Source organism: Onychomys torridus, chromosome 3 (assembly GCF_903995425.1).
Source record: "Onychomys torridus chromosome 3, mOncTor1.1, whole genome shotgun sequence".
NCBI lineage: Eukaryota > Metazoa > Chordata > Mammalia > Rodentia > Cricetidae > Onychomys > Onychomys torridus.
In genome coordinates this window covers 113,410,602-113,438,101 of record NC_050445.1, presented here as the reverse complement: position 1 = coordinate 113,438,101, position 27,500 = coordinate 113,410,602, and the positions used below count along the sequence as shown (strand labels likewise).

The 27,500-nt window shown below is 51.8% G+C and overlaps 4 protein-coding genes and 1 long non-coding RNA gene across 9 annotated transcripts in view; 2 read left to right on the top strand and 3 right to left on the bottom strand.

The window, feature by feature from the left end:
- Dctn1 (dynactin subunit 1) overlaps positions 1-7,299 on the bottom strand; it is a 33,861-nt gene extending 26,562 nt beyond the window's left edge. For both annotated transcript variants that reach the window (XM_036181042.1, XM_036181045.1), the window contains exon 1: positions 7,229-7,299. The gene's annotated coding sequence lies outside the window, so the exon portion shown is untranslated. The remainder of the gene's footprint in view (positions 1-7,228) is intronic.
- On the top strand, positions 660-4,989 carry LOC118579623. Its single transcript, XR_004944486.1, has 2 exons — positions 660-925; positions 4,492-4,989. It is a non-coding gene; the product is annotated as an uncharacterized LOC118579623 (long non-coding RNA).
- Positions 7,300-10,007: 2,708 nt separating the features above from the next.
- On the bottom strand, positions 10,008-16,138 carry C3H2orf81 (chromosome 3 C2orf81 homolog). 2 transcript variants are annotated; one of them, XM_036181047.1, is made up of 4 exons: positions 15,925-16,138; positions 12,154-12,375; positions 11,848-12,069; positions 10,008-11,729 (listed from the first exon to the last, which is right to left on the bottom strand). In XM_036181047.1, exons 1-4 carry the CDS (start codon positions 15,940-15,942, stop codon positions 10,359-10,361), a joined length of 1,833 nt encoding a protein of 610 aa, XP_036036940.1. In that variant the 5' UTR covers positions 15,943-16,138; the 3' UTR covers positions 10,008-10,358. The 2 variants fall into 2 exon arrangements, with proteins under 2 accessions (XP_036036940.1, XP_036036941.1); XM_036181048.1 differs by lacking the exon at positions 11,848-12,069 and having other exon boundaries at positions 10,009-11,729; positions 15,925-16,137.
- On the top strand, positions 16,138-19,602 carry Wdr54 (WD repeat domain 54). 2 transcript variants are annotated; one of them, XM_036181050.1, is made up of 10 exons: positions 16,138-16,277; positions 16,579-16,801; positions 16,909-16,971; positions 17,308-17,374; positions 17,468-17,521; positions 17,791-17,918; positions 18,755-18,855; positions 18,946-19,108; positions 19,264-19,338; positions 19,416-19,602. In XM_036181050.1, the coding sequence occupies exons 2-10, from the start codon at positions 16,580-16,582 to the stop codon at positions 19,545-19,547; spliced, it is 1,005 nt and encodes a 334-aa protein (XP_036036943.1). In that variant the 5' UTR covers positions 16,138-16,277; position 16,579; the 3' UTR covers positions 19,548-19,602. The 2 variants fall into 2 exon arrangements, with proteins under 2 accessions (XP_036036943.1, XP_036036944.1); XM_036181051.1 differs by lacking the exon at positions 16,138-16,277 and having other exon boundaries at positions 16,285-16,801.
- Positions 19,603-19,968: 366 nt separating this feature from the next.
- Positions 19,969-27,500, bottom strand: part of Rtkn (rhotekin) — a 13,831-nt gene continuing 6,299 nt past the window's right edge. Inside the window, exons 7-12 of one of the 2 annotated variants that reach the window (XM_036182223.1) lie at positions 22,892-22,986; positions 22,680-22,786; positions 22,334-22,462; positions 21,399-21,567; positions 21,181-21,285; positions 19,969-20,646 (exon numbers count right to left, since the gene is read on the bottom strand). In XM_036182223.1, coding sequence (XP_036038116.1) covers positions 20,312-20,646; positions 21,181-21,285; positions 21,399-21,567; positions 22,334-22,462; positions 22,680-22,786; positions 22,892-22,986 — 940 coding nt within the window. In that variant the 3' untranslated portion in view covers positions 19,969-20,311. Of the gene's footprint in view, positions 20,837-21,180; positions 21,286-21,398; positions 21,568-22,333; positions 22,463-22,679; positions 22,787-22,891; positions 22,987-27,500 lie in introns of both variants that reach the window. The other variant, XM_036182224.1, reaches the window with a different exon arrangement.

The following is a 27,500-nucleotide window of genomic DNA, read 5'->3' as shown; positions in this document are numbered from 1 at the left end:
ATCTCGCTGACCCTACCCTAGGAAGGGCTGGTTTAAACTTGGCCAGTCTGACAATAGAGCCGAACTCTGTGAAAGCATAGTGGAGAGGTGAGTGTGCACACACACACCCAGAATCCAGCAAGTGTGCACACACACCTCCAGAGTCCAGCGGGGGAGGCCTGCTCGCTCAGAGAGGAGGCCCAACCGAACCGGCAAGACCGACCGACTGCACAGAGCTTTTGGTCCTGGGTCCCACTCCAATGCCTGCCTTACCAATCTGACCTAGATGGGAGGGGATCCTCAAAGGACTTTCCTTACCATTGCAGCTCATTATCCCCGATGTCTGCATCCTACTCCCTATGTGAATGGAGCTCTCCCCACCCCACAGTTTCCCTCACTCCAACAACTACCCGGGGACTTCCCGGTCCACCTCCAAGAACCAGAAAAGGAAAGTTGGTTAGCGGGTCCTCCTCACTTACCTTGAGAAAGGAACCTGTGCAGGAGCGCACGAGGCACTCAGCCCCATCCTCACAGAAGCAAGCCTCACACCCACAGCAAGAGCCCCACGTGTCTAGATTCCAATCTGATTTAGTTCTTTCCCCTGAATCAATAAAGATCCTGGCACTAGGACCCAGCAGGCAGGGAGCACGAGACTGCGCTCTACTGAGGTAGATGCACCATTTCCCAACTTCAGCAAAAGCCAAGGCAGCCAACAAAGGCACAGCTGAGGTGGCGGTGCCTCTGCCGCCTGGGCAGCTCACCAGCCACCCCTCAGAAGCAGATCAGACCCCTCAGAAGCAGATCAGACCGTCCTTTCTTTTTTAAAACCCACGTCACCACCTGATCATAATGGAGATCAGTCTCCTCAAACCACCATGCAAAGGCGTATCCATAGCAACCTCAAAAGGAAGGACACAAGATGCTCCAGAGGCTGCAGCAAGGAAAGGTGAGTTTGTTTCTCCTCTGTCCATGCCGCCTACCTGTCTCCCTCAACTCGTCAGGGGGGCCTGCCTGCAGATCTCACCCACCACACCGACTGGGGACTCAGAGGTGCGCTAAGAACCGAACTGTAACATAAGGACACAGGTCTGCATAGTCCCAAAACCGGGCGGCAGAGCGCACTCTCCTCTCCTGGAGGATGGGAACAAGGTCTCTCTTCTTAGTCACTGTTTCAGGTGGTAGTCTCATCCTTCAGTAGCTGACAAGCAGCCAACAGGTACTTGTCTTGCTAGTCAAGATGCTGGGCAATCTCTCGAGAATTTGCAAATTCCCCTATGGCAGCAATGGACCCCACCTCCCTGCCCACTAACTAAATTGCTCCCTTCTCTAATGCCTTGGGAGGACTCCCATTTCTGCAGAGATACTCACCAAACATGAACACTAAGCCTAATAAAAGCCTGCATGTCTCAAGATCCCTTTCTGTAAAACAGCAATATACTCTGACTGGACCGTTGTAAAAACCACAGGAGGGCTTGGGCAGTTCAGAGCTAGCATAGACCACATACTTCCATGCACGCATGGCATGGACGTATGGACGTACACACACACACACACACACACACACACACACACACACACCTGAAGAGTACTTACAAGTGAGTCTAGGGTAAAGCACTCAATAACGTCAGCCACTATCATTACAGTGAAGACAAAAAGGCATAGGTCATCTCAGAGAGGCTCTGCCACACTCCTGGGCTTACCTCACGGCTCTTTCTCTTCACTCTGTTCAGCTGCTTTGGGCTTCTCTTACCATATCCAAACATCTATTCCTGATGGAGCTCACAATGACCATCCTACCCCTCAGCAAACAGCCTTGCTGAGAAAGCAAGCTGAGCCTATTAGGTAGGAATTCCTTTGCATCCATCACTGCGTCTTCCTGAATCATTCCTTCATCACTCTCCACCTTTTACCTCCTCTCCTGAGGACTTCATTCGCCTGCACCCTCTACCAGTTCTTCACATCATCACAAAACCTGCGCTGGCCTCTTCAATTCGAGGAATCTGTTTCTATCCTTGCCGTATTCTCGGCCGGCTGCCACTGTAGCCATTCTTTACTCGGCCAACCTGTTGACCCCCTCAGTTCCATCAAGCCCTGCGCTCCATACTATTCCACTGAAGCTGTTCACATTTTCAAAGTCAAAGAGCCCTGGTGACCGGAACACCTCAGCTTCCCCAACCTCAGGTGCACTTGTCAAGCTCACCCTGTGTGGCTACCCTGAAGCAAATGAAGATGGATGGGGACTCCCTCCCTAGAAATGGTCTCCTTCCTGACTTCCTGAGCAGCCTTCCTCATGGGCACACCAATCCCTGTCTCCTCTGTTAGCTCTCTGTGTGTGGCTGGAATAGCCCATCCCTCTTACCAACCACTCTCCTGAAACTCAGAGCCCACATCTCAACCTGGCTGCTAGGCCTCACAGACCACTCAAGTTCAACATGGCCCAAACGCACCTGCATCTCCCCCTAAGAGACCCTCTTAGGGTCCCATGTGTCCTCTTTGATCCTGGTACCACAATCTACTCAAGTTAGATGAGTCACCTTCAACAACCCCCTCTTATTTTGAGACAATTAGTCATTACTTAGGTTAATTCTGTTTCTGCAGCCTCTCAGATTCATGCGCTCCTCCCGTCCTCCTTGGTCTAATTCCAGCTCAGCCATAAAACATGTGTTACTACAAGAATCTCCCCTTACATCTATCTTAAGTCTCCCAATAGTCTGAATCCGTATTCTAACGCTTCAGCCTCCCCATCAGCCTCCCAAGATACCACTCCTTGTCTAAAATCCCCCAGTGCGGGCAGTGAGATGGCTCAGTAGGTAAATCTGCCACCAAACTGACAACCTAAGTTTGATTCCCAGGACCCTGTATGATAGAAAGACCTAACTCCTACAAGTTTTCCCTCTGACCTATGTTTGTATGCACACGTGTGTGGGGACACACACACACACACACACACACACACACTCGCGCGCTGCGCACACACACATATAATAAAAATGTTTTTATTATCTGTGAACAGCAGCAACCTCCCCTTTGATCCCAAAGTTCTCACGTTCTGGCTGCTTGGATCTCCTCCCCTATGCCCTGCAAATACAGAGTATCACCAGGACTGCACTCTTCATCCCTCACTACTTAGCTCAACAGTCACCTCTTTCCTGAAATTCTCCACCTTCTCCCTGGACAGTCTGCGACTTCCTCTGCCCTAATATAGACACCTTGGACAAAGTTTAGTTACAGTGCCGCAGTTTACTGAAAATCTTGCCTACCAACCTTCCTAGGACCCTTTACCCTCAGTGTCTAAAGACTGAGCACAGTGCTTTGCCCAGAGCAGCACATGCTACTCCAAAGTTACTGTCCTAGCCTGGCTCTACGACCAGCCAGGTTTCAGAGAAGAATGGCCCACCCTTGCAGCCCTCATGAGTGGTTAAGAGGACTCGCTGGGCAACCCCGAGGCCCGAGTGCAGACTCTAGAACCCACCAACAAGCTGCTGCACCGTGAGGGGTGGAGAAAGGAACTGCTGGTGTTTGCTCGCTGCTTCAAAAGGAGTAAGGCATCCCAGCACTTGGAAGGCCGAGGGAAGCACACCTCTATGAGCTCGAGGCCAGCTGGTCTACATATCAGTATTCGGTTAGCCAAAGCCACATGCGAAACTGTCTCAAACAAACAAAACAGAGAAGTCAGAGTATTAGAGGATGCCACTGTCTTTGACCTCCAGGCATATGCACAGGGACACATACCCCGACCCAATAACACACACACACACACACACACACACACACCACACCACAGGGTGGGGAAATATATATATATATATACACACACACACATACATATAGACAGACAAACAGACACAGCAGTGCATGAAGCTCTTTCAGATAGGAGCCCAAGCCCAGGTCCTAGAAGTTGATGCTAACACACAATCTCAAGCTCATATGCTTCCATGGTAAAGGAACCACAGACCACAGACAGGCTCTAAGTAAAACGCAGACCTTCTGAGAAGTGATGTTCTAAAGGCCCTGAGGGCACCAAGGCCCCACTCTCTGATGGCTGCCGTGAAGCCCCTATGGATAAGAAGGGGCAGGGAAAGGTCAGGATACACATGAACTTGACCTATCAGCCAATCTCAACCAGTACTCCTGAGCGTCAGAAAGAAAACATCAATAAGCCATAGCCATAATCTCCAAGATGGCAAGGACCCTAAGACGCATTTGCATCAGGCAGTCTCTTACCTTGTCCTGGTCCATGGACACACACACACTGAGTAGCAAACGTCACAGGACTGATAGTCAGACCACCAGTTTCCAGAACAAATTACAGCCATGGATGACAGGAGACACTGAGAATCCAGTTTCCATCCCCTCCATAACTAACTAGCCTCTAAAGCAGGCCATATCATCTACAGTCCTAACCTCCACCTCCAGGTGGCCTCTCTGACTCTTCCCTGCCAGTGTCTTCCCGGAGCACTCCCATCCAGCCAGGCTGAACTGACGCCTACACCCTTCCTTCCCCTCCATCAGGACTGTCAGTGCTCTGCTCTGCCACGGGACCGCACGATGGCTTTGAAGATTAAAGCAAACCATCTCTCCTTTCTGGTGCTTCATCTGCTGCTCTGCCAAGCTTACAGGAAATTACATCAAATGAGATCATGCCCATAAAGTTCTGTAATCTAAGGGAAACATGAAAGCAAGGCATCACTGTTGTATCATCGGTCCAAGTCCTCTATTACTATGCAAAAATCTCGGCCTCTCTCCTCCCCCACTTCCAACCACTTCTTATACCACAGTGAGACGAATGCATTCTCCAACACTGCTCTGCTCACTCATCTGCCACCCTTCCATGCTGTCTCACTTCTTGTTACCCAGTAATCCTGGTTGTGGTGTGCAGCCTCATCTCTGCAACACTGCAGCTACTTCCAGAGCTTTCTGTGGTCTTGCACACCACACCCATCCTTCAAAGTCCAGCTAAAGTCCAGTATGTGCAAAACAAAGCCAAATTAAAGAATGAATTTTCTTCAATGTGGTGAAAGAATTAAGACCAATTCAATTTGAAGCAAAAAGCAGGAATATCTGTTATCAGATGCTGTAAGAGTCACTAGTTTCCCTCAGCATCCGTCAGTTTTTTGATGAGGGCCTCACTCTGTAGCTAAGGCTAACTTGGAACTCACCATGTAGTCCAGACTGTCCCCAAACTCAAAGCAATCTTCCTGTATTGTCCTCCCAGGGCCTGGGATTACAAACATGTATCATATGCACAGCTTAAAAGCCAACTTTCTATTTTATTTTTGTTTTAGCTGGGGCTGTCCTAGAGCTCAATATATAGAGTAGGCTGGCCTCAAACTCACAGAGATCTGCCTGCTTTAATCCCAGCACTTGGAAGGCAGAGTTCTACAAAATGAGTTCCAGTAGAGCCATGAGTATACAGATAAACCCTGTTCTGAAAAACAAAAATAACAACAAAAAAGTTGAGTACCACCACACCTGGTAAGAGTCAACTTTTAAAAAAGAATTTGCTTTTCTTTGGTTTCACTCTAATAGACAGCCTAGACAAGAAGGATGGTTTATTTCACCAACCTCCAGAACATCTTTAGTGTGCTATCCCATGAATAAGATGAGATGTTTTATGCCTATAATCCTAGCAACTGGGAAGTGTAGGTAGAAGCAGCCCTCAAGGTCAGCCTTCACTACGCAGGGAGTTTGAGGCCTGCCTGTACTACATAAGACCCTGTTAAAAAAAAAAAAAAAGCGGGGGGGGGGGGGGGGGGGGTTGAAAGGGAGAGGAACAGGCATGGAGACTTTATATCTAGGTATTTTCCCATTGTTAGAAATGTTCAAACCAAATTGCAAAATTTGCCACACTGACAAGGATATCTATATGAAAGTCAACTGCATCAAAGGTAACTGGGTTAGAACCCAGAACTGAGAAGAGAGGAAGCTGAGAGGTCTCCTAGTCCTGACGCCTGTTTTAAGGTCTGGACAAAGTGACTAACCCACTGCAGCACACTGTTCGACACAGCAGGCAGCAAAATGTGTTGGTCAATTCAGTGATATGCCACTGAATCTGCTCCCAGACCAGCAGCACTAACATCACCTGGCAACCTGTTACAAACGCAGACTGGATTAGATTTGTGTTTTCACCAGACTTCATTAAACTAAACACATATACTCCCATTAGAGTAAAGACCATTGGCGCACACTGCCCCTTTACAATGGTGGATGTCTATTTCTGAAAATTCACTTCCCAAACTGCACCAGATGTTAAGCAGAGGCACGACCAAGAACAAAACAGGCAAACAAACAAACAAACAAAACCCAGTATTTCCCAGTCTATTTTGGGAAATCTCCACATACGCCCTAATTGGAGACTTGATGAATACCATGAGCATACTAAAAGTTGTAAAATAGTCTGTAGCTGAGAAAACTTGAAGCATAAACAAATACAAAGCACCTTACAAAATAAAGGTTATGGGGACTGCAGTATGGTGCTCAGCAGTTAAGAGCACCTACTGCTCTTACAGAGGACCTGAGTTCAGTTACCAGGACCTACAGCCGGCGGTACCAGCTGCAGGGGGCTGACATCTCTGGCCTCTGTGGGGATCTACACTCATACACTTTTTTTTTTCTTTAGGTTATCCTTATCTCTTTAAAAACAGTGCAGTTCAGGCTTTGGCAGCACAGCAGGCTGAAAAAGCCATCTCTAGACTCTCGGTACCTTATGTAGACTAGGGTACCAAGCGGCCAACAGGCGCTGGCTGCTCTCCGCGCTGCTATAAATGAGAGTTCGGATTTAAGGATGTGCCTCCTTCAAAACAGCAGTTTCGCATCTGCGTGCTTGAGTCGTTGTCCAGGCCGCAGTGAGGAGGGCTGTATACCCAAGACGACTTCGCAAGGATCATGGTGCCATCCTAGTCGGACCCCAGGACAGGGAGTAGTCACACAGCAAATGCATTTCCAGACCCCCACCTTTGAGCCTTCTAGGATTATTTTTTGTCTTCGGTTAACACAAATTCCCAACCACGTGTCCACAGGAAACCTGGGCTGGGAACGGGTCAGGGCAAGCAGGGGGCCCCTTGCAGAGCCGGAGGCTAGTGGGCAAGCCTGGGAGCAGCTCTCACTGGGGCCCCAGGCCCGCGCCCTCCCGTCGGGGTGCCGCCCACCCTCCGACCCCACCTGGCCCGAGCCCCGGGCCCCCGCCAGCTCTGCGCGAGCCCCGGGGCAGCTCAGCAGATGGTCGGTGGGGTCGCCGCCACCCGCCTACCTGCTGTCAGGGCTCCGCGCCCGGCTCGGCCCCGCCGCCGCCCGCCGCCCGGGACTTGCCGCCCCGCCCCGCCCCGCCCCGCGGGCTGCCCCGCGCGCAGCCCGACCCCGCAGCGACCCCTGGAGCCCTCAGGTTCCAGGAAACTCTAGAGTTCTGGGTACAGTCTCCTCATTCTTGCAGCCCCGCCCTGGCCGACAAAGTCACGCAGAGCGCGGCAGAGAGGCCATCGATAAGGCACTGAGCTGGACACCTGCGGCTGGGTGCACGCACGCGCACGCGCACTACGCCAGGGTAGGCCATTAGGACCACGGTGGAGAGGCTCGGCGGGGTGAGCGCCCTCTGCTGGCGGAGGACCCGGGGGACACATTGGGAGTTTCGTATTGTTTTGGTCTCTAAAGGCGACGTTTGTGGAGTCGGGGAAGGGAGAGATAGACTAAGATGTCCACACCTTTCCTAGTCCCTCTTCCGCTGTTCCTCAGCCCCCCAGAACTGAGCTGGACCAAGAGGTCTGCAGCACTGAGGGGCATTTCTTCAACGGAGGTGTTGTCGGAGACTCTTGCCTTCAATGTCTATCTGCTAGCTTTTGAGTGTTAATTGGCTTGTTAAAACTAGCGATAACCCAGTACTAGAAAGGGTGAGGCAGGAGGATCGCCCCAAGTTCTAGAGGAGCCTGGGGTACCAAGAAGGAAGGATTGAACAAGTGTACAATGATACCTACAGGCCGGCATGAAGAATTGAGCAAATGTGCAAAGTTACCTGCAGGAGAGGGAGTTAGGATTTCACAGTCGGGTTCCGGTTCTCCCTTCCGTGAAGTCCTGCGCTGGTAACTTAACCTCTCATTGCCGTTTCCTTATTTGTGAAACGAGACTGTCCGTGACAGGGTCTAGAAAGGTTGGACATCTCTACTAGCATTTTTTTTTTTCATTCCCATTTCATCATTTAAATATTTCCAATGATTCTCAATGTACAACGCATTCCTACCATTCAAAAAACCAAACTCCAGCTGGTGAAATCACTCAGCAGGGAAAGGAACTTTGCACAGAAGCCTGACAAGGTGAGTTTGATTCCTGGAACCCACAGGAAAGTAGAAGGAGAGAACAGGCCAAACACACACACATAGACTCCGACTCTCTCTCTCTCTCTCTCTCTCTCTCTCACACACACACACACACACATACACACACACACACACACACACACACACACACTACTAAATAAAATACAATAATCAAATTAATACTTTAAAGTATTCACTGAGCCAGGCACAGTGGCACATGCCTTTAATCCCAGCACTCTGAAGGTAGGGGCAAGCTGTTCTCTATAAATGCAAGGCCAATCTGTTGTTTTAGCATGTTCCAAGTCAGCCAGGAATTCATAGTAAAAGCCTGTATCAATTTAAAAAAAAAAAAACAAAAACAAAAACAAAAACAAAAACAAAAAAAACCTCAGGAGGCAGAAGCAGTTGGATCTCTGAATTTGGGGCAGTCTGGTCTATAGAGCAAGTTCCAGGACAGCCAGGGCTACACAGAGAAATCCTCTCTTTAAAAAAGAAGAAGAAGAAGAAGAAACCCTATGTCACTCCCCCAAAAAGTATGCACTGAGAAGCCTCCCTTTAATCTTTGTTCCAATTTAGCCCACCCTCCTTTCCTGCTAAAGGTAATTAGCTATTAGTTTCTCGGCCATCTTCTAGATGTTTAATTAAATACAATCACATATGAACATAAGAGTTTTACTCCTGTTGCTTATTCAAAGGGTAGTAGAATATATACATTTACACTCTGCCTTTTTCCTTAATAGAATAGCATCTTCTGTAAGATATATTCATTGTATGTGTATGAGTGTTTTGCCTGTATGTATGGTGTGTCTACCCACCAGGCACATGCACACGGGGAGGTCAGAAGAGGCTGTTTGACCCCCTGGAGCTGGAGTTAGAAATGGTTGTGAGCTGAGCTGCCATGTGGGTGCTGGGAATTGAACCCAGTTCCTCTCTGGAAAAGCAACCAGTAAGTACTCTTCACTAACACTGCCCATCAAATTCAAATGAAGGGAGGGAATCTTTCCTAGTTGTACAAGCCAGTGTCTGCAGTCTCAGCACTTGGGAGGTTGAGAGATCAAGAGTTCAAGGCCATCCGTGGCCTGATAGCCAGACTAGGCTACTAGAGACCCTATCTTGAACCTGTGTCCTCATTTGTGGATATGCATAACTTACTAACTGGATTCCTCTAGTTACTTTGTTTCTAGTCCTATGTATATGTTTGTGTGTGCACATGTGCATTTGGAGTCAGAGGTTGACCTGGGTGTCCTCCTCAATCACTCTCTACCTTATCTTTTTTGAGACAAGGGCTCTCACTGAACATGGAACTCCTCAATTCTGGATGGACTGGCTGACCAGTGAGCCCTAGGGACCCTCCGATCTACTTCCCCACTGTGAGGTTATAGGCCTGGGACCTGTATTCAGGTCCTCAATGCTCTACTTTGCTGTACACAGCAGGTGCTTTGCTGGCTGAGCATCTTCCAGGCCGTTTCTAATCTTTTGCTGTTGGGTGTTGTGCAACCATAGGGTACACAGGACATTCACATGAGCAGATTTGTGTGTATGTTGTAATTGTTTAAGATTTATTGGATATGTATGACTGTTTTACCTTTAAATCTGTATGGTACAATGTTTTCCTGGCACATACAAAGTTCTAGGTTCAATTCCCAGAACACAGGAGCAAAAAACAAACAGAAAAGAATGGATTTTTCAATCCAAGATGAACTGACTAAGCTCCAGGAAAGCAGGTTGAATTAATGTATCGAATCACTCCATGAATAATCTCCGTTGTGCCCTTCCCTGTTGAAAGGGCAAAGGTCTCCCTGGGAGCCAGAGTCAACCCCCCCCCCCACACACACACACCCAGTCCTCACTTCTCCTTTAAGGTGTGTTTGAGGGGGCGGGGATGTGTCTAGAATGCTTCCGCCTGGGAGCCTGATCCCTTAAGGCCTGTCTCCTACCGCTAAAAATGACAACTGTACCCCCTGGAGTCCAGCAAGAGAATAATAGACAGCCTTGGAAGAAATGGCACCATCAATCAGTTCCTGCGGCAACGCGTGTTTATTTTGGGCAAGGCTCAATTCCCAGTGTGGAGGCTCAGGACCCAGAGTGGGGCACAGGCTTGTCTGGGAGCAGCCAGGCTTTGGGGGTTTCCTTCTTTATTAGCTGGGTCACAATCACCTGGGGTCTGGGCACCCCTGTCTGGATGGGTTGCTGCTGCTCAGCGGCATGGGAGGTGTCTCCTTCACACTCCTCCAGGGTGGCAGCAGGGCTGAGCAGCTCCTGGGTGCCCCGGTTCCACATACTCACACCAGGAGTCAGCTTCATGGTGTCTGAAAGAACCAAGGGCTTCCACAGAACCTGGGACGTGGCCTCGAGGACCTGGGGCGCCGCTAGGGGCCACCCAGAGTCCTCCGAGGCGCCATCGGCAGCAGGTTCCTGGCCCTGTGGAGGCACGCGAGTCCGACCGGCCCACAGCTCGCCCAGCTGCTCTGCCTCCCGCTCCCAGCCGCTCGGCCACTTAGCTCGAGGCCAAAGTTTGGGACTGGGGCTGCGGGCCACCTCGGGGGGGATTGGGTTTCTGGCGAGGAACCGGAACCCGGGGCTGAGGAATGGCATCTTTGAGCCGAAGGTTGGTGAGGATTGGGCCAAGTTTAAAGTGGGATCCTGGCCCAAAGCACGGAATGGAGCGTAACACTGGAGAGGGAACCTTGAGGTAGAGGCCTGGGGTTTAGAGTGCGCGCGCCAGTCGAGGGCTTGGCGCCCTCTAGCTGAGGTTCGAGCCCCAGCTTGGCTCTTTTCCCGCCGCGGGCGCCCGCGATATATTTCCAAAGGGCGCGCTTCGGTGTCTGGGGTCAGGACCTCGGCCACTGGGCGCACCCAGTGGCGGGGCAGCCGCGCGGGATCCAGGCGCACCACGGGCGTCTTGCGGCTTTGCGCGGGCTGCGGCGACCGGCAGGGCTCTTCTGGGGTGGGCACACTGAGAAGGGGAACAGACCCGTCCGAGGAGGCGCCGGGCATGCCTTTGCTCTCGAGGTTCAGCCGGTCTCCTGCCGCGTCTGGCGGAGGCACGCAGAGGTAAAGATCCTCGAGGGACAGGTGGGAGCCGAGGGATGATCTCTTCTCCTCAGGGGCCTGGAGGGTGACTATTTGGGGCAGACCCGGGGAAGGCTGGGGACTGGGGACCCGCACCACTTCCGGGGAAGTTAGTAAAGACTCCTTGGAAGGCCTGATGTGACTAGGCCATAAAGGCTGTTTTGAAGATGTGGCCAAGGTGTGGCTTTGCTCCTGGCCATCGGGTTCTTCCAAGGTATCCCCGGGCTCAACTTCCTGAAACACCTCCAAGTTGGGTGTGGGTCTTAGGATGAATCTTGGCTCGGCAGAAGGCTCTGGAGATGCTGTTGGCTCCTGGGAGTCTCTGTCCAACCACGGTGAACCTAAAAGGAACTGGTCCAGGCTCCCAGGTTCCTGGGGAAACATAAGGGTAATGAGATGTTGGAAGGCGGGGGGGAAGGACCTCACTTCGTGGTCCTGAGCGGCTCCGGAGGAGGCTTCTGTCTGAAGGAGGCTCAGGGCTTGGGCTTACTTCGCCTTGGAAGTGCTCCTCTACATCCCCGGGTGCAGGTGCGTGCAGTACAGGCACAGAGCCCTGGGCCCAGGCATCTGTGATGCATGCCAGGGGCTCCTCATCCTCGCCCCACGTGGGGTCCTCGGCCACTGCAGATTCTCCCTCATCCCGGGCCAGGAAGCGCCACTCAGTGATCTGCAGCATGGCCTCTCGGGCCTGGCTAATGGTGAATGGGACGCACTGTGGAAGCGAGGGAGGGTCTCAGCCTCACCAGGAGAGGCAGGAGAGGAAGATGGGATCTGGAAGACCCAGATCTAGGCCCACCTGCTGAGTCAGGTAGACTTTGAAGGCACACTCCATGACTCGAGCAAGAAGGTCGGCCAAGATGTCACCCACTACGTCCTCGCCCTCCTCCAGGGACAAAAACGCAATCCATTCTGCCTCATTGAGCCGCCCAGGCACGATGTCCACCTGCGGCACTGGCTGGGTGGGCGGCCGGGCTTTTTCGGCCTTGGATCGGGTCACCCCACGGTCTCGCGCCTGCCTCTGTGGGAACGAAACGGGCACTCAGGACAGGCAACGGAGGGGGTGGGACTGATGGGCTAGAGGCTAGAAAGACGCTTTCTCAAGATGTTTACTAAGGAAGAAAAGGGACCAAGACAAGGCACCTCACTCAGTCTGCAATGCGGCGGAGGGACACTCTGAAGGTATGTGACTCAGTGTAATACTCATAGCAGCCCATTAAACAAGGCAACTGGCACCTGTTTGGATACCCCAAACTGACTTACAGCTCTTGCTGTTTGTGCTACTGCAGTGTCCAAGTTCTTGAGAGTTCAGAAAATCTGAATCTGAGTCATTGAGATCACTAGAACTTAGTCTCTCCTGTTTGAGGTTTGAACAGTCTTGTTATGTAGCCCTGGCTGGCCTGGAACTTGCAGCAATTCTCCTGCCTCTGCCTCAGATCCTAGGATTACAGGAATGTAACACCATGCCAGGGTTTCTATGTTATGTTTGTTCCTTGCCTTTTTGTGTATACACGTGTTTACTGTAGTTCTGGGGATTGGACCTGGAGGCATTGTACATACTCTATCACTGAGCTAAATCCCTAGGCCTCTTTACTTTTTGTTTGTTTGAAACAGATTCTTTTTATGTAGCCCTGTCTGTTCTGGAACTCTCCTTGTATGTAGACCATGCTGGCCTCAAACTCACAGAAATCCACCTGCCTCTGCTTCTTGAGTGCTGGGATTAAAGGTGTGTCCTGTTACCCCCAACTCTCTTTTTACTTTTCATTTTGAGATTTCACTAAGATCCCAAGGCAAGTCTTGAACTCACTCTGTATTCCAAGCAGGCCTTGAAATTAACCTGTGCTCCTCTTTCTTGTTTAATTGGACACTGATAGAATACATTCTGATCACAGTTTCCCTTCTCTCTTCTTCCAGATCCTCCCCACCTCCCTCTCATACAATTCCAGGCCTTTGTTCTGTCTTCCTCTTTAAAAAACAGGCAAATTCGAAAGGCAAGCAAATCAGAATAATAATAAAAATAGAGTCGTGAAAAACACACACACACACCAAAACAAAACCATAAAAACACAAAAGCAGAAACCATAATATACAAGCAAAAGACTAGACAGATTTTTTTTAAATGTCCAAATAAAACAATCTACAAAAGCACCATTGCGATAGTTTTTTCTTGGCCTTCTGGGACATGGGGCCTACCTTTAAATGTAGTTTATATACCCAGTGAGACTCCATTGGGTAAGACTGATTTTTCCTTTGCAAGTGATTTCCAATTAGAAATAGCTTCTAGGGTGGGGATGGCAGCTTGTGTCCACTCCCCCCTCACAGCGGTAGGACCCCGTCTGGCCCCGTCCATGCTACCACACTCCTTGTGACTTTACTCGTGTACCAGCCCTGTCAGGTTCAGAAGACACCGTCTCCTTGATGCCATCCATCCCCATCCCTCACTTGTTTTTGCCTCCCAAACACAGTAGCTAGGACTGCAGGCCTGCATTACTACATCACATTGAACCATTATTTTCATTTCCGTTTTGTGTCGCTTGCCTAATATCACACCTGGGAAGTGATACGGTTAGAATTTATATACAGATTTGTCTAATTCAAAAACCTGATTCTTGCTTCCCAAATAAAGATATGGAAAAGAAAAACATGCCCAGATATATTAAAAACTTTTTTAAAAAAAACAAAGAGAAATACAGTAAATGAGAGTTGGTGAGCTGACTCATTTGAGTAAAGGTGTTTGCTGCCAAGCCTCATGACCAAAGTTTGATTCCCAGGACCACAGGTAGAAAAAGAACCAAAACAAGTCACCCTCCAACCTCCATTCATGCTCTATAGCGCGCGCGCGCACACACACACACACACACACACACACACACACACACACACAAATAAATACATACATAAATGTAACAAAAAAGGTTTTAAGAATCACTGAAGACCCCTCTGTGATAAGTTGAGTAGGAACAGCCCAAGAAGCTCATATATCTGAATGCTTGATCTCTAGCTGATGAGCTGTTGGGAGGGTCAGGAAGTGTGCTCTTGCTGAAGGTGAGTAACTAGGGGCCAGTTTTGAGGTTTCAAAGCCCATCATTTGCAGTTCGCTCTATTTGCCTTATGGTTGTTATCTTGAGATGTGAGCTCTCAGCTACTCCTCCAGAACCATGCCTGTCTGCCTGCGACCATGCTCCCCATCATGATGGCCATGGACTCGAACCCTCTGGAACTGTAAGTCCCAAATTAAACTCTTTTATAAGTTGCTTTGCTCGTCATGTTTTTTGACAGCAACAAAAAAGTAAGTAAGGCGAGCCCAGAGGTAAACTAGGGATATAATCTATCACAAAAGAAATGTAGATGAGTGATAAAAATGTGTAAAGACGGCTGGAGCCAGTTGTGCTGGTTTATACCAGCAAACCCAGCATTCAGGAGCCTGAAGCAGGACAGCGGCCATGTGTTCAAGGTTGGACTGGGCTACAAAGGGAGAGAACTAAGGAAGATGGTTCCTTCCAAAACTTACCTCCAAATAGAGTCCTGTGTCTACCTACCTACCTCCACCCTTATTGCTTCTTATTTTACATTTCCTAATAGTCCATCCTCTCAGGCAATCTGAAGTCTCTTATTTCCTACTCTCCCAATCTCTGGCCTTAAATTCCCCGAGACCATCTGCCTACTGCTGGGATTAAAGCTATGCTTCCTTATGCTCAGCCTAAATCTTTAAACCTCAAACACAGAACTGATCCCGGAAGTGTCTCCCCACAGCCTTGCATCTAGAGATGGGGAGAGGGCAGAGGCTTTTTTTTCTTTCACTCTTTCATTTCCCAGGGTTCTTCTGTAAATTTTTAAATGTCTTCACGTTGGGAAGAGGAGAGATGTCTCAGCAGCTAAGAGCATTGGCTGCTTGCTCTTCCAGAGGATCTGGGTTTGGTTCCTAGCACCCAAACATGGCTCAACACTGTAACTCCAGTTCCAGGAAATCTGGTTCTGTCTCCTGGTCTCTACAGGCATCACCACATGGACATAGTGTGCAAACACACAAGCAGAACAAACACCCATACACATAAAATAATAACTTTTTTTTTCTTAGCTTAAACAGTTTGGCTATTGACAGTGGGATGCGAGGGTGTTGGTATGGGAAGAGGCTATGAGTTCAGGGGTAACCTGATCTACATAGTGAGGTCTAGGCCAGCCAGGGCTTGTCTCAAAATAAAAGGCCAGCCATGGTAGCTCGTGCTTTTAATTACAGTACTCTGGAGGCAGAGGCAGGCAGATCTCTGAGTTGAAGGCCAGCCTGGTCTACATAATCACACTCTGCCTCAAAAAAAAAAAAAAAAAAAAGTAATACAATAAATTAACTTTTAAGGTCAACCTCTGAATTGTTTAATCCATTTCACAGTCCTGAAACTGTCAAGATACTCACCCATCGAGCGCTCTCCCTAGTGCCTGATCTGGTTTACCCACCAAGATGGGTTCCTCAGCATAAATGAATACTGCTTGCACTAGCTACTTCCGAATTCGCTTGCTCTTGGCCTCGTCCAGCCAACCCCAGTTCTTGCACACTCCCCAAGTCGAAGCTCACCGAGCCTTCGTGTGACATTGTCGCGACAGTCGCTCCGAGGCGGTGTTTCAGCTGCCTCCAGGACCCTCCATCGCTGCTGCAGCCGCCCCGGCCGCGGCCCAACGGTCGCCTCGGCAACCAGGCAGCCCTGAGGGTCTCAGGCGCGGTCCACGGTTGCCCCGGCAACTGCGCCGCGCGCCGCCCCTTTCCAGCCACAGGCCCCGCCTAGAGGCCGTGCGTCAGTGCGTCGTCTCTATGGTGGCGGCGGATTCGGAGGGACCTGAGGATCGTAGCGTCAGGCGAGACAAGACTTGAGGGTGGGGGTGGAGGGGGGGGTTGCAGGTGTGACCTCTGACCTTGGCGTGGACCTTCAGGTAACCAAACTGGGAGGAAGGGCTGCAGGGGGCTTATTCTGCCTTTTCAGCTGGGGCGTTCGGGACTAGGTCTTCCCATCACCGTTCTTCCTGTGGGATTCCCTGGTGGCCGCAATACTCAACCTCGGGACTCTGTCCTGCTTCGTGGGATCCTCTCCTCCTTGAGACTGTTCCCCATCACGTTCCTCATGGAGCCCATCAATCAAGGGTCTCCCCTAGTGTCTCACCCTTCTCCCCTGCCCAAGTGCCCTCTGTGGCCTTTTCCTGGCTCGCTCTGGTGACTCTAGCGTCTCTCTCCCAGGATGTTCCGCCGAGAGCGCTCCATCCCACTTCGCGACTCTGCCGCCGCCCTGTCTAACAACCTCAGTGTACTGCAGCTTCCAGCCCGTGATCTCACGCATTTTGGAGTGGTTCATGGACCGAGCGCCCAGATTCTCAGCGCTGCCCCTGAGGGTGTGCCCTTGGCCCAGCGCCAGCTCCAAGTCAAAGTGGGCGTTGGAGTGAATCCCCCACTTATCACTCAGGTGAGGCTAGGAGTTAAAGAGGTGTTGCCTAAATCAGCTCTACCTTTGATCTTTAATCCCTATCCCCCCCCCCCCACGCCTTATGCCGTCTACTGTGATCTCTCCAGGTCCACTGGTGTGTCCTCCCCTTCAGAGTACTGCTGGTTCTCACCTCACATCGAAGAATACAGGTGAGAAGGGAATCCTCCTCCCCTCCCTCTTCAGCCCCCACCCTCCCCAGTTCCCTCTAAATAAACTCTTCCAAACTTCCGGTGTGTGTAGCCCACCCATTCTCTAATTTTCGTCTTCATGCTTTCCATTTTCTTCACCCCTCAAGTTCCACCTCAGCCATCGGCCTCCTTCAATAACTCTGTCCTCCTCTGAAAACTAGGCATAAGAGTAGTGCCTCCCCAGAACAAGTTTGAGGATTACATGGACTCAGGCTAACACGGCCGTGGGAAATGCTGGGCCCCGAGTGCAGCAGGGCTCAGTTGGATCATGCTCCCACCCTTGCCCCCATCTTCCAGATGTACGAATCTGACGGCTCCCTCATGGTCTATTGGCATGCCTTGGATTCAGGAGATGCGTCTCCAGGTACCTGCAGGACCAAGGGGAGCAGGGGTGGGGCTGGGAGAATTTGCTAGGGTTGGAGGACGTGCTGTTTCTGAGAGCTGTTTTTATATTCAGCACAGGCTATGTTTGCCCGAGGAATCGCTGCCAATGTTCACTTCATCTGTGTGGGTGAGAGATCTAAATGCAGGGCATTGAGGTGTACGAGGTCCATCGTTGCGGGCTTTCCGCCAGGAGGATGCTGAGGGGTTGACGAACTTCTAAAGGGTTGGGGGGAGGTAGGGGAAGGGAGGGTACCAGAGACCATAAAAACACTTAGGGAGGGACAGTGAATGGAAAGTCAGGACTGTGGGAGCGATGAGTTTGTTACTAAGACTTCTGGGGTAGAGGGACCCAGACAGGTCAGGAAGTCATCAGTGGGACACTGGTTCTGGATGCAGGAACATGGTCCGGTCGGGTACTGGTGTTTGACATCCCTGCTAAGGGTCCCAACATTGTACTGAACGAGGAGCTGGCTGGGCACCAGACGCCAATCACAGACATTGCCACTGAGCGTGCCCAGGGGCAGGTGAGTAGACCTCCTCTACCTGTTCTAGTGGCCCGGGAGCTTTCGTCACACTGGGAGGCCCCATTTGGGCCTTAGCTCTGCCACCAAGTAGAAGTGAGCCTTTGGGATCATCTGCATTTCCTTAGATGTGGCAACTTCAGGTCTGGAGTAAAACATACTTTACATTAAGTGTTCTATAAAAATCGCTAACACTCTCCAATGTTGGTGTGAATCCAGAAGTTGGAGCCGACCATTTCCCAGATGCTGCCAACACTGACAGCTGTAGCTTCCTTCTCCGGACTTGAGCTAGTGCACCTCTTCCGACCTAGCGCCAGGGCTAGCCTATCCAGAAAGGCCTCTCCCTCATCCACCCCTCCCCCCTGCTTCACTCTGAATAGGCCCTGTCCACATGGAAAACTTTCCCCCCACTTGGATTGCAAACCTCTTGAGAACATGGTGTGGCTTGATAATTGGTAACCTTCACAGCGCCTGATTTTGTCTGCCTGCATCAGGTCAGGAGGCCTCGGGGCTAGTTGTGACTGATTGGCTCATTACAGGACCTCCAAAAAGTCAGGAAATGGTGGCTTTAGCATTGTCAAAGGAACAATTATTACACATCCACTTCTACTCCATGATGGGGGCAGGGGAGGTGGTGGCTGTGAGATGCATATAAGGACCTACAAGGAGCCTGTGTTTAAGGGACTCTCAGAGGTGTCTGGTATCAAGCTGGTAAAGGACCTACCTCTTGCTCTCTCCCTGTAGAAGCAGAGGCAGGCATGGCTTCACTCCCCCACCTGCCCTGTACTCTGGACCACACAGACTGTAACAGGAAGACCTGACCCCGACTTTCTCCTCAGGATGGTGTTGCTGACATGGTGACAGCCGATGACTCTGGTGTTCTGTGTGTCTGGAGGTCAGGAACTGCGTTCACATTACTGACTCGAATACCAGGATTCGGGTAGGAGAGGCAGCAGAGGGTTTGGGCCTCTGTGAGGCGAGGGAGTATGTTGGGGTCTGGAGAAACCGAAACTGAACATCACCCTTGCAGGGTCCCTTGCCCCTCCGTGCAGCTGTGGCAGGGCATTGTGGCAGCAGGATATGGGAATGGGCAAGTGCGTCTGTATGATGCCATTACAGGAGCACTCCATGTCCAGATCAGTGCCCATGCCCGGACCGTCTGTGCCCTGGACCTCGCTCCAGAAGTAGGCAAGGTCAGTCTCCTGCATCCCTACATACTTTTCCTGTGCTTCTCCCCATACTTAGTGTAACTCCATCCCCAGGTACCTGGCCTGGGGTTCCAGCCCACACCCACCCTGTCAAGGCCTTCTGACTCCTTGGTCATCCCTCATGGGTCTCTCTCTTTCAGCTCCTCTCTGCAGCTGAGGACACATTTGTGCACATCTGGAAGCTGAACAGGAGTCCAGAGAATGGCTCCATTGAGGTGTGTTTGTGGAAGGGTGGGAATGGGGACCCAAGCATAGGCTGAGCAGCAGGACTGACCAGTCTTCCCTCCCCCAGGTTGAACACTGCCATGGTGAATGTGTTTCTGACACCCAGGTGTGTGGTGCTCGGTTCTGTGACCCATCAGGGAGCTCCTTTGCGGTGACAGGTTATGACCTTGCTGAGATCCTGCGATTCAGCAGTGTCTGAGAGAGGAGCAGCCGTCCCTTCTCCCTTGGTATTTATAAAGAATTCCTTCCACGAAGCCCTTGCCTGATTACTCACTATCACAGCCACACTTCTAAACAGCAAGCTCGATGGGTGGTGGTGGCGCACACCTGTAATCCCAGCACGCGGGAGGCAGAGCCAGGAAGATCTCTGTGAGTTCGAGGCCAGCCTGGTCTACAGAGCGAGCTCCAGGACAGGCACCAAAACAACATGGGGAAACCCTGTCTCAAAAAAACAAAACCAAAAAAAACAAAACAAAACAAAAGAAAAAACCCACAAAAAACCAAAATCCAAACAAACAAAAAACCCAGCAAGCTCCAGGGAGGAGGGAGAGGCAGGTTCAGAGCACACAGAAGCCACCGGTCCTCAGAGACCATGTCCTCAAAGACCAAGTGAAGGCAGCTAGCTGTTAAATAACTTTAATGGTCGATGTAGGAGTCACAAGGGAGGTGCCTTCCTCCCCACTCCCTAGTGAGGCCCTGGAGACTAGTTAGTGTGGGGAGGTAGGGCAGGGTTGTTCCAGTTTTCTCCCAGGAAGAGCTTAGGGCATCCCAACCAGCTCCAGAACCGGTCCCCTCAGTACCATGGTAACCACAACTTAAGAGGGGCTTCTGTTACCCCTCCCCGGCCTTCCTTTCTAGTCCAGTAGAGGAAGAAGAGCCTGGTGCCCCAGAGTGCTGGCCCTAGAGCCCAGTTGCTCTTGGGTCATTTCCTTTCTTGGTCAGATCCTGTTGCTGGTGTCTCTCTCACACCGGGGACTGGAGCCACGCGCTGAGCTGACTTTTGCTGTAGAAGCCTCTGGACTGTGGGGAGCGCTGCCGGGGGAGGGGTGCAACCGAGCGAGAAGCCCCAAGGGAGTGGTCTGGGGGGGCAGCATCCAGGGAAAAGGTTCGGGGTCGCCCCCAAGGCAGGGGTTGCGTCCAGGTTGGGACTGGGGCCACTGAGGCAGGCGAGCAGGAGCTAGGCAAGGCGGGCTGGTCTGTAAACATTGCTAGCCAGGGTGGGGGTGTCTCCAGCCTGGTGCCCTCCCGCTGGGCCAGGATGTCTGTCACAGCTGCGAGGTCATCTGGCGGCTCAATAGCTGTGGCACCGGGGGGAGGGGAGGGGAGGGGAAGGGGCTAGTCAGAGCTCCAGCCCTGGCCTGCTCAGCCCTGACTGTCACCTGTCACTGTAATAGGAAGAAAGCAAGGCCCGAATCTCAGCTGAGATGGCATTATTCTGCAGGAGCAGCCCCTCACTGGGCCCCCCTGAGGCCACAGGCTCTGACAGGACTGTGTGACATTGGGGTGGCGGTGAGGAGCAGAAGTGGGTAAAGAAACCACGCAAAAAGGGGGGGAAGCAGTGCCAGGCAAGTGAGGTCAGAAGAGGAGACAGGAATCCACATGCACAGAGGGAAAAAGAAAGGAAGGATTAGGATAGACGTCATGGAGTGAATCTGGCTCTTTGGGGTTTGTTTTGAACTTGGGTAGAGGTGGTTTTCAGAATTGGAGAGAAAAGGGGGATACAGTAGGGCTGAGTGGGACCTGGACCCCACTGTGCTTTCTCTCTGTTTCTATTACTTGGGTTCCCTTGAGGTCCCCAACTCCACTTCCCATCAGCTCCCCCACTAACTTACCCATCTCGTGGTATAAGGACCCCTGCTTGGCCAGTGCTTGGGGGGGTTTCCGGGGTGCCGGGGTTTCGATTTTCATGACTTCATCACAGCAGTGCTTCCACTGGCCTACCAGGAGAGCGTCAGGTGCTGGAGCTGCCTGCCTCCCGCCACATTTCCCGCTTTCCCGCATCACCGAGACCTCAGGTCCTCCAGAGGTTCAGGCCAGCCCTTGCTCTTACTCATGTCTAAGAAGAGCTGCCACAGCGCCTCCATCCAGCTCTGCAGGGCCTCTCTGCTCTCCACCTGGAGGGTGTTGGTCACCGCATCGTCTCCATACTGGTTGCTGATGCCGAGAGTGAAAGGCCATTCTGAGGCCTGCTCCAGCTCCCCTGCCCGGACCCTCGTCTCCTGCAGGGGAAAGCAGAACTGCCTTCATCTCTACCTTGGTCGAGAAGCAGCCCATCACCCCTGCCTATGAGTATCGTTGGGACCTCTACTGAGCCTTCATTTGCCTCCTGTTAACTCTAGGAGGGGTGAGGGGACAGCAAGAGAGCACTGAGGATAAAGTACCTTCCTAGACAGGGAAGGAGCAGCAGGCTGAGACAGGACAGAGGGGCAGAGCAAGGCAGGGAAGATGCAGAGGTGGGCAAGAGTTCCAAGGTCCAGGTTTGGGTTGCCCACCCAGTACTTCCGAACCCTAGACAGGGTGTCTGGGGTGCAGTGCAGTGCTAGAGCTCTTGCCTAACACACACAAGTCTCTCAATCGGACCCCAGTACCGAACAAAGCAAAACAGACACATAGGAGAGCAACTCTGGTTCGGGAGCAAAGCAGCCCGATGGCACCTATGTAGAGACAGGAAGAGCGAGTTAGCAGCAGCTACAAACTGGAAGCAGAGAGGACTGGAGGAAAAACTAGTGGCCTAGCAGTAGAATCCCCTGGGATTTGGAAAGGGTGGGGGAAGCTGAGTGAGCAGGGTAACTTTCTTAGCATCATCCGAGGGGTGGGAAATAGAGGGAAGTGGTCTCTCTGCATCCCAGGCTGTGGAGCTTGGTGCTCTTAGGAAGAGAGTCTACCCTCCCTGTCTCTGAGGCCTGAGCCCAACTCTCCAGGGCCTTGAGAAAGAGGTGTCTGTGCCTAAGCACCAGGTGGCTCCACTCCCATGGGACTGGTCACCTTGTTGATGGAGATAGTAAACAGTGGTTCCTGCCCGGTGTCTGCATCCTCAGACCTCCAGTAACAAAAGAGGTTTGTGCCTTTCAGGACTCCGTGCACGAGCGTCCCATTCTGTAGCTCCCCAGCTTGCTGCATAAAATGATTAGGTGTTTTCTAGGGAGTCTTGCCTCTGTACCAGGCACCTTCTTCCCAGTCCCCCATTGACCCCATGTCCCCAATACTCACCTTGCTGTCTTCCCATCCCACTTTGTCCCCCCCCCCCAGACCCACAGTTTTATCATCCTATTCCTAGGTAGTCCAACTCTGTCTCCTCCATGTCCCCTTCCACTCCCTTAGGACCCCTCACCTGCACCCTGAGGGTACCACTTGCAGTGGGCTGAGTCATGCAGAGCGGCTGAGCTGCCAGGCGGCAGCACACGCTACCATAAAGGGGCAACCACGCAGGGTTCTCCTCTGTGGGGGTAGGAAGTACAGGGTGAGGATGGGAAATGAAAAAGGGCTACCCTACAACCCCCTCCATGCGGTGCCAGTACCCCCAACATACACTCATACGCATACCATGACTGGCGAGGGTGAGGTCGTGTGTACGGAACCCATCTTGTACTGCTGCCAGGGTGAGGGTGGTGTGGGCCAAGAGGTGGAAACGAGGACCTCTGGAGGGAGAAGGGGACCTCAGTGGAGTGCAGTGTGGGGCAGGAGAGTGCTGCAAGGCTACCACAGACAACTAGCTGGCCTCCTGTTTCCTGACCTCCTGCTAGGCACTCAGACCTTCACTTAGACATTATCCCAATGAAATTCTCCTGGCAGCTCCACAAGGGTGGGTGTTCTTCAGTCAGCAGATGAGGCGGCTTCCTCCAAAGCCCAGTAACTTCAGGTGACTGTAGGCCTGCTACAGAGCATGCCTCAACTCAGAGCAGAGTTGTACATCCATCTATGTCTATTTGGTTTGGGCATATATATGGGAGGCACACATGTGCACATATGTGTGGTGGCCAGACATTGACATTGGGTGTCCTCTTCAATTGCTCTCTACATGAGTTATGAAGGCAAGGTCTCTCACTGAACCCACAGCTTGCCAATTTGATTAATCTAGCTAGCCAGCTTGCCCTAGAGGTCACATGTGTCCTCTTAAGTGAGCCCTGGGATTGGGTTCTGGGGATCAGAACTCCAGTCTCATGCTTGTATACAGCAAGTGCTGTATCCACTGAGCCATATTCTCCTCATTCCTGCTTCTGGTGTTTTGAGGCAGGGTCTAATGTACACCAGGCTGGCCAGAAACTCACTATGCAACTGAGGATGACTTTGAACTTACCATCCTCCTGCCTCTGCCTCCCAAGTGCTATAATAACAGGTGTGCATCACCCCACACAAGGCTTCCTATATGCTAGACAAGCACATTACCAACTGAGCTATGTCCCCTGTCCCATAAGGTGTTTTTGTGGCTGCTAAACAGGTAAGACTCCAAAGCCTTAGCTCTCTCTGCTCCCCACTGTCAGGCTTGTAGACTGACTGAGGCCTTAATCCTTTCCATGAACTCTGTAAGTTACACTCCAGATTCATTCCGCTATGGTAACATTTGACCATCCACTGGAGAAACTTGCCAACTCTCCTGCCAGCTTTTCTTGCCCAGCTCTCTTTACCACTGAGCTGATCCCCAAGCAATCACCCTCTAAAAACTTAAGGCAGGAGGTCATGTGGTGACATACACCTTTAATTCCTGCACTCAGGAGATAGAGGCAGATAGATCCCTGTGAGTTAAAGGCTACCCTGGCCTATATAGCCAGTTCAGGCCAACCTGGGATACATGGGGACTCTATCTCAAAAACAAACAAGCCCATAAACAACAACAGCAAGCTTGAGATAAGTGCTGGTGATGTCATTTGGTTGGTTGGGTGTTTGTCTGGCATGCACCATGTCCAGCACCAGCTTGGTGATGCACACTTGTAATTCTAGCACTCAGGAGTTAGAGGCAGGAAGATCAGAAATTCAAGGTCATTCTTGGGTACATGTAGAGTCTGAGGTCAGCCTAGGATGAAAAAAACCTTTCTACACTGCAGAATCCCATGTAGAGCACAATCTAAGTGATACATTACAGTCTTTCTACCCCAGCATGGTCCACCTCTGCCCACCAGCTCCACCCCATGACAAATTCCAGTCCCACTGGCTTTCTCCCCACACACAAATATATCACCCTCAACCCCATTAAAGGCTCTTCACCCTGGTTATGCTCTTTCTGGAAAGCCTGCCAGCCTCAGATCATCAGGCCTGTCTAGACGATCTAATGCAGCCATCTGCCTAACTGTTATTGCATCCTACTTTTATAATATTTTCACTATGTGAAAATCACTTATACATAGTTATTATCTGTTCCCTCACAAGAAAGGACTTTTCCTGCCTTCTCCAGAGATATTTCCATGGCCTCAAAAGGAGCTTGGCACATAGAATGAGTTCATTTTGTGTGTTTGAGAATACATGGGACAGGTATGGTGGCTTGTTGATTCTTAAACACATGCCTGCAATTCCAGCACTTGGGAGATGGTGGTACGGAGGTCAAGGTCATCCTCAGCTACATAGTAAATTCAGGGAGCCTGTCTTAAGAAAAAAATGAAAAAAAAAAACAGCAGGCCAGTGAAATGGATCAAAGGTGATTGCCATCTGTCCCAAGGACCTGGGTTCAGTCCCCAGAGTCCACATGGTGGAAGGAAAGACAAAATCCCCAAAATTGTCCTCTGTCCTCTGCTCTACACACACAGAGACACACAGACACACACACACAGACACACAGAGACACAGACACACACACAGACACACAGACACACAGACACACAGACACACAGACACACACACAGAGCACACAACACACACACACACACACACACACACACACACACACACACACACACGAATCTTTCCCCTTGACCCACCCATCTCCTTTCACTTCTCTTCAGGCTACATCTTTCTACAAACCTCCTTCGTATTGAAGCCTCTTCATTCCCTCCCTCTCTAAAAGGAACTGTTGTCCCCAGAACAAACATTCACACCTACTCACATAGCTTCCAGAAATAGGTGCAAAGACCCCGCTGTCAACATGTGGTTTTGTGGTTAGTGGTGTTGTTTAGCCCAGGCTGGCCTGGAACTCACTCTTGCTTCTACTTCCCAAGCGCTAGGATTACAGGTATGTGCCGCTGTACCGCTGTACCCAGTGTATGCAGTGCTGGGGTGCTGGCAATCAAACCCAGGACCTTGTCCATACCAAACGGGCAGTCTACCAACAGAGCCACGTCCCTAGCCCTTCAACCCAATGTCCATTCTGGTCAGCAGAAATGGGCCTGGGTCCATGATCAGCACTCAACACAGAGCGTACAGAGTCACCTGCCGCCCTCCTATCTAGGCTATGGGCATCGTCTCCCCTCCTGCCCCCCCCCACACACATCGGGCCCCATTAAGACTGAGACAGCAAAGGAAGAAGTGTATGGTCCAGGGGTCAGGGCATTACCTCCAGGCTGAGTGCCATCTGCCGGATGTAGAGCATATTGAGGTCCTCCAGGATGTGCAATCTGTCCTGCATCTCTGTGTCCCCCGAGCCCCTTCCCTTGCTGCCCAGAGAGAGGCCAGGGAGTCAGCACGCTGCTCCCTGGGCTTGAGAGAGGTGGCCAGCTCTAGGACAGAATGAAGAGGCTGTCCCTGTCCCTCTGCGGTCCTGTTAGACCCCTCTGGCTTCTAAGACAAAACTTTCCTCTCCTAGAGCTGTTCCAAGGCCTTGGTAGGAGCCAGGCAGAGGAGGAGGAAAAGTGAGGTGAGAGTGAGCAGGGGATCCTGGGAGGAGAGGCCAGCGGCAGAGGGGGCTCTGGGCACAGAGTGTCCAGCCTGGCTTTGGTGGCAGCTGTTCTCCCAGCTGTGGAAGAAAAAGGCCCTTTCATTCCCGTTTTGGCCCCTCCCCCGCTCCCGCCTACATCCCTGGCCTGGCGGACTGAGAAAGTGCCTGCCGTGAGGGCAGTGAGGGGCAGGCACAGCTGGACGGGGGCAGGGAACGGACGCCTCCTGCTGATTCCACGGAATCCTGGGGCTTGTCCGGAGATCAGAACCCACCGAGGGAGTTCTGGCTTAGTTTGAGAAAGTTAGCGACAGAAGGGAAGACTTGAGGAGACTTGAGCCCAGGGAATGGGACAAAGGGGTGAGTCTGTAATGCGGCCCAGACCCAGGGACACCCCTTCCAGCGCCGGCCCCCATCCAGCACGCCCCACCCTGGGCTCACAATTACCTCGCTTTTCCAGCAGAAGGGAGGAGAGAGAGGGAGAAAGGCAGGGGTGTGCCTGACTGCTGCTGGCCCTGCTCCCCTCTGCGGGCCCCTTCCCTTCCAGACAGGAAATCAACCCGGGTCCTAGCCAGCTGCAGGGCTGTCCCCCCCCCAACCCCCCCATCCCCGGGCCTATGGAGTCACACTCAACCCGCCGGCGGCAGGCCTGGCCCTGCAGCTCCGCCCCGATTTCTCAGCTCTGGCCCCCAAGGCCTGGCATATCCTAGCGGCCCTTCCTCCAGGTCCCTGACCTCGCCCCGGCTCCCCCACGCTAGCCACGCGCGGGTTTCTTGGGTCTAAGTAGCTGGGGTGGGAAGATGACAGATCTCCACTAGCTTCTGACTCACAGAAAGCCTGGGACAGCGGGACACGGGTGTGAAAGAGCCTTTGTTCTGGGCAGCAGAAAGGGAAAGGGTAAAAGCCAGGCCTGGAATCCGGGGAGGGCGTGTGTGTGTGTGTGTGTGTGTGTGTGTGTGTGTGTGTGCGCAGAACCACCTCCTTTAACTCTTCCCAGGCATGGGAGCGATGGAGACAGCGAACTGGGACCCCCTTGAGCATGTGGTAGGCTGACCTTGGGGACGGACATAAGTCTCTTTGGGGTGGCTGAGCGCCTCTCATTTCTGGCTCCAGCCATGTGCCTCCAAGTGCCTCTCCAGTTTAGGGACTTAAGCGTGGGGCTCAGAATATGCCTGGTGACTCTCAAGCTAGAGCCTGGATTCCTCTTAGGCCCAAGAAGGGAGGTGGAAAGTTTGGGTGTAGGAAACCACTCCAGAGTTACACACACACACACACACACACCACACCACCACACACACACCCACACACGAGAGAGAGAGAGAGAGAGAGAGAGAGAGAAGAGAGAGAGAGAGA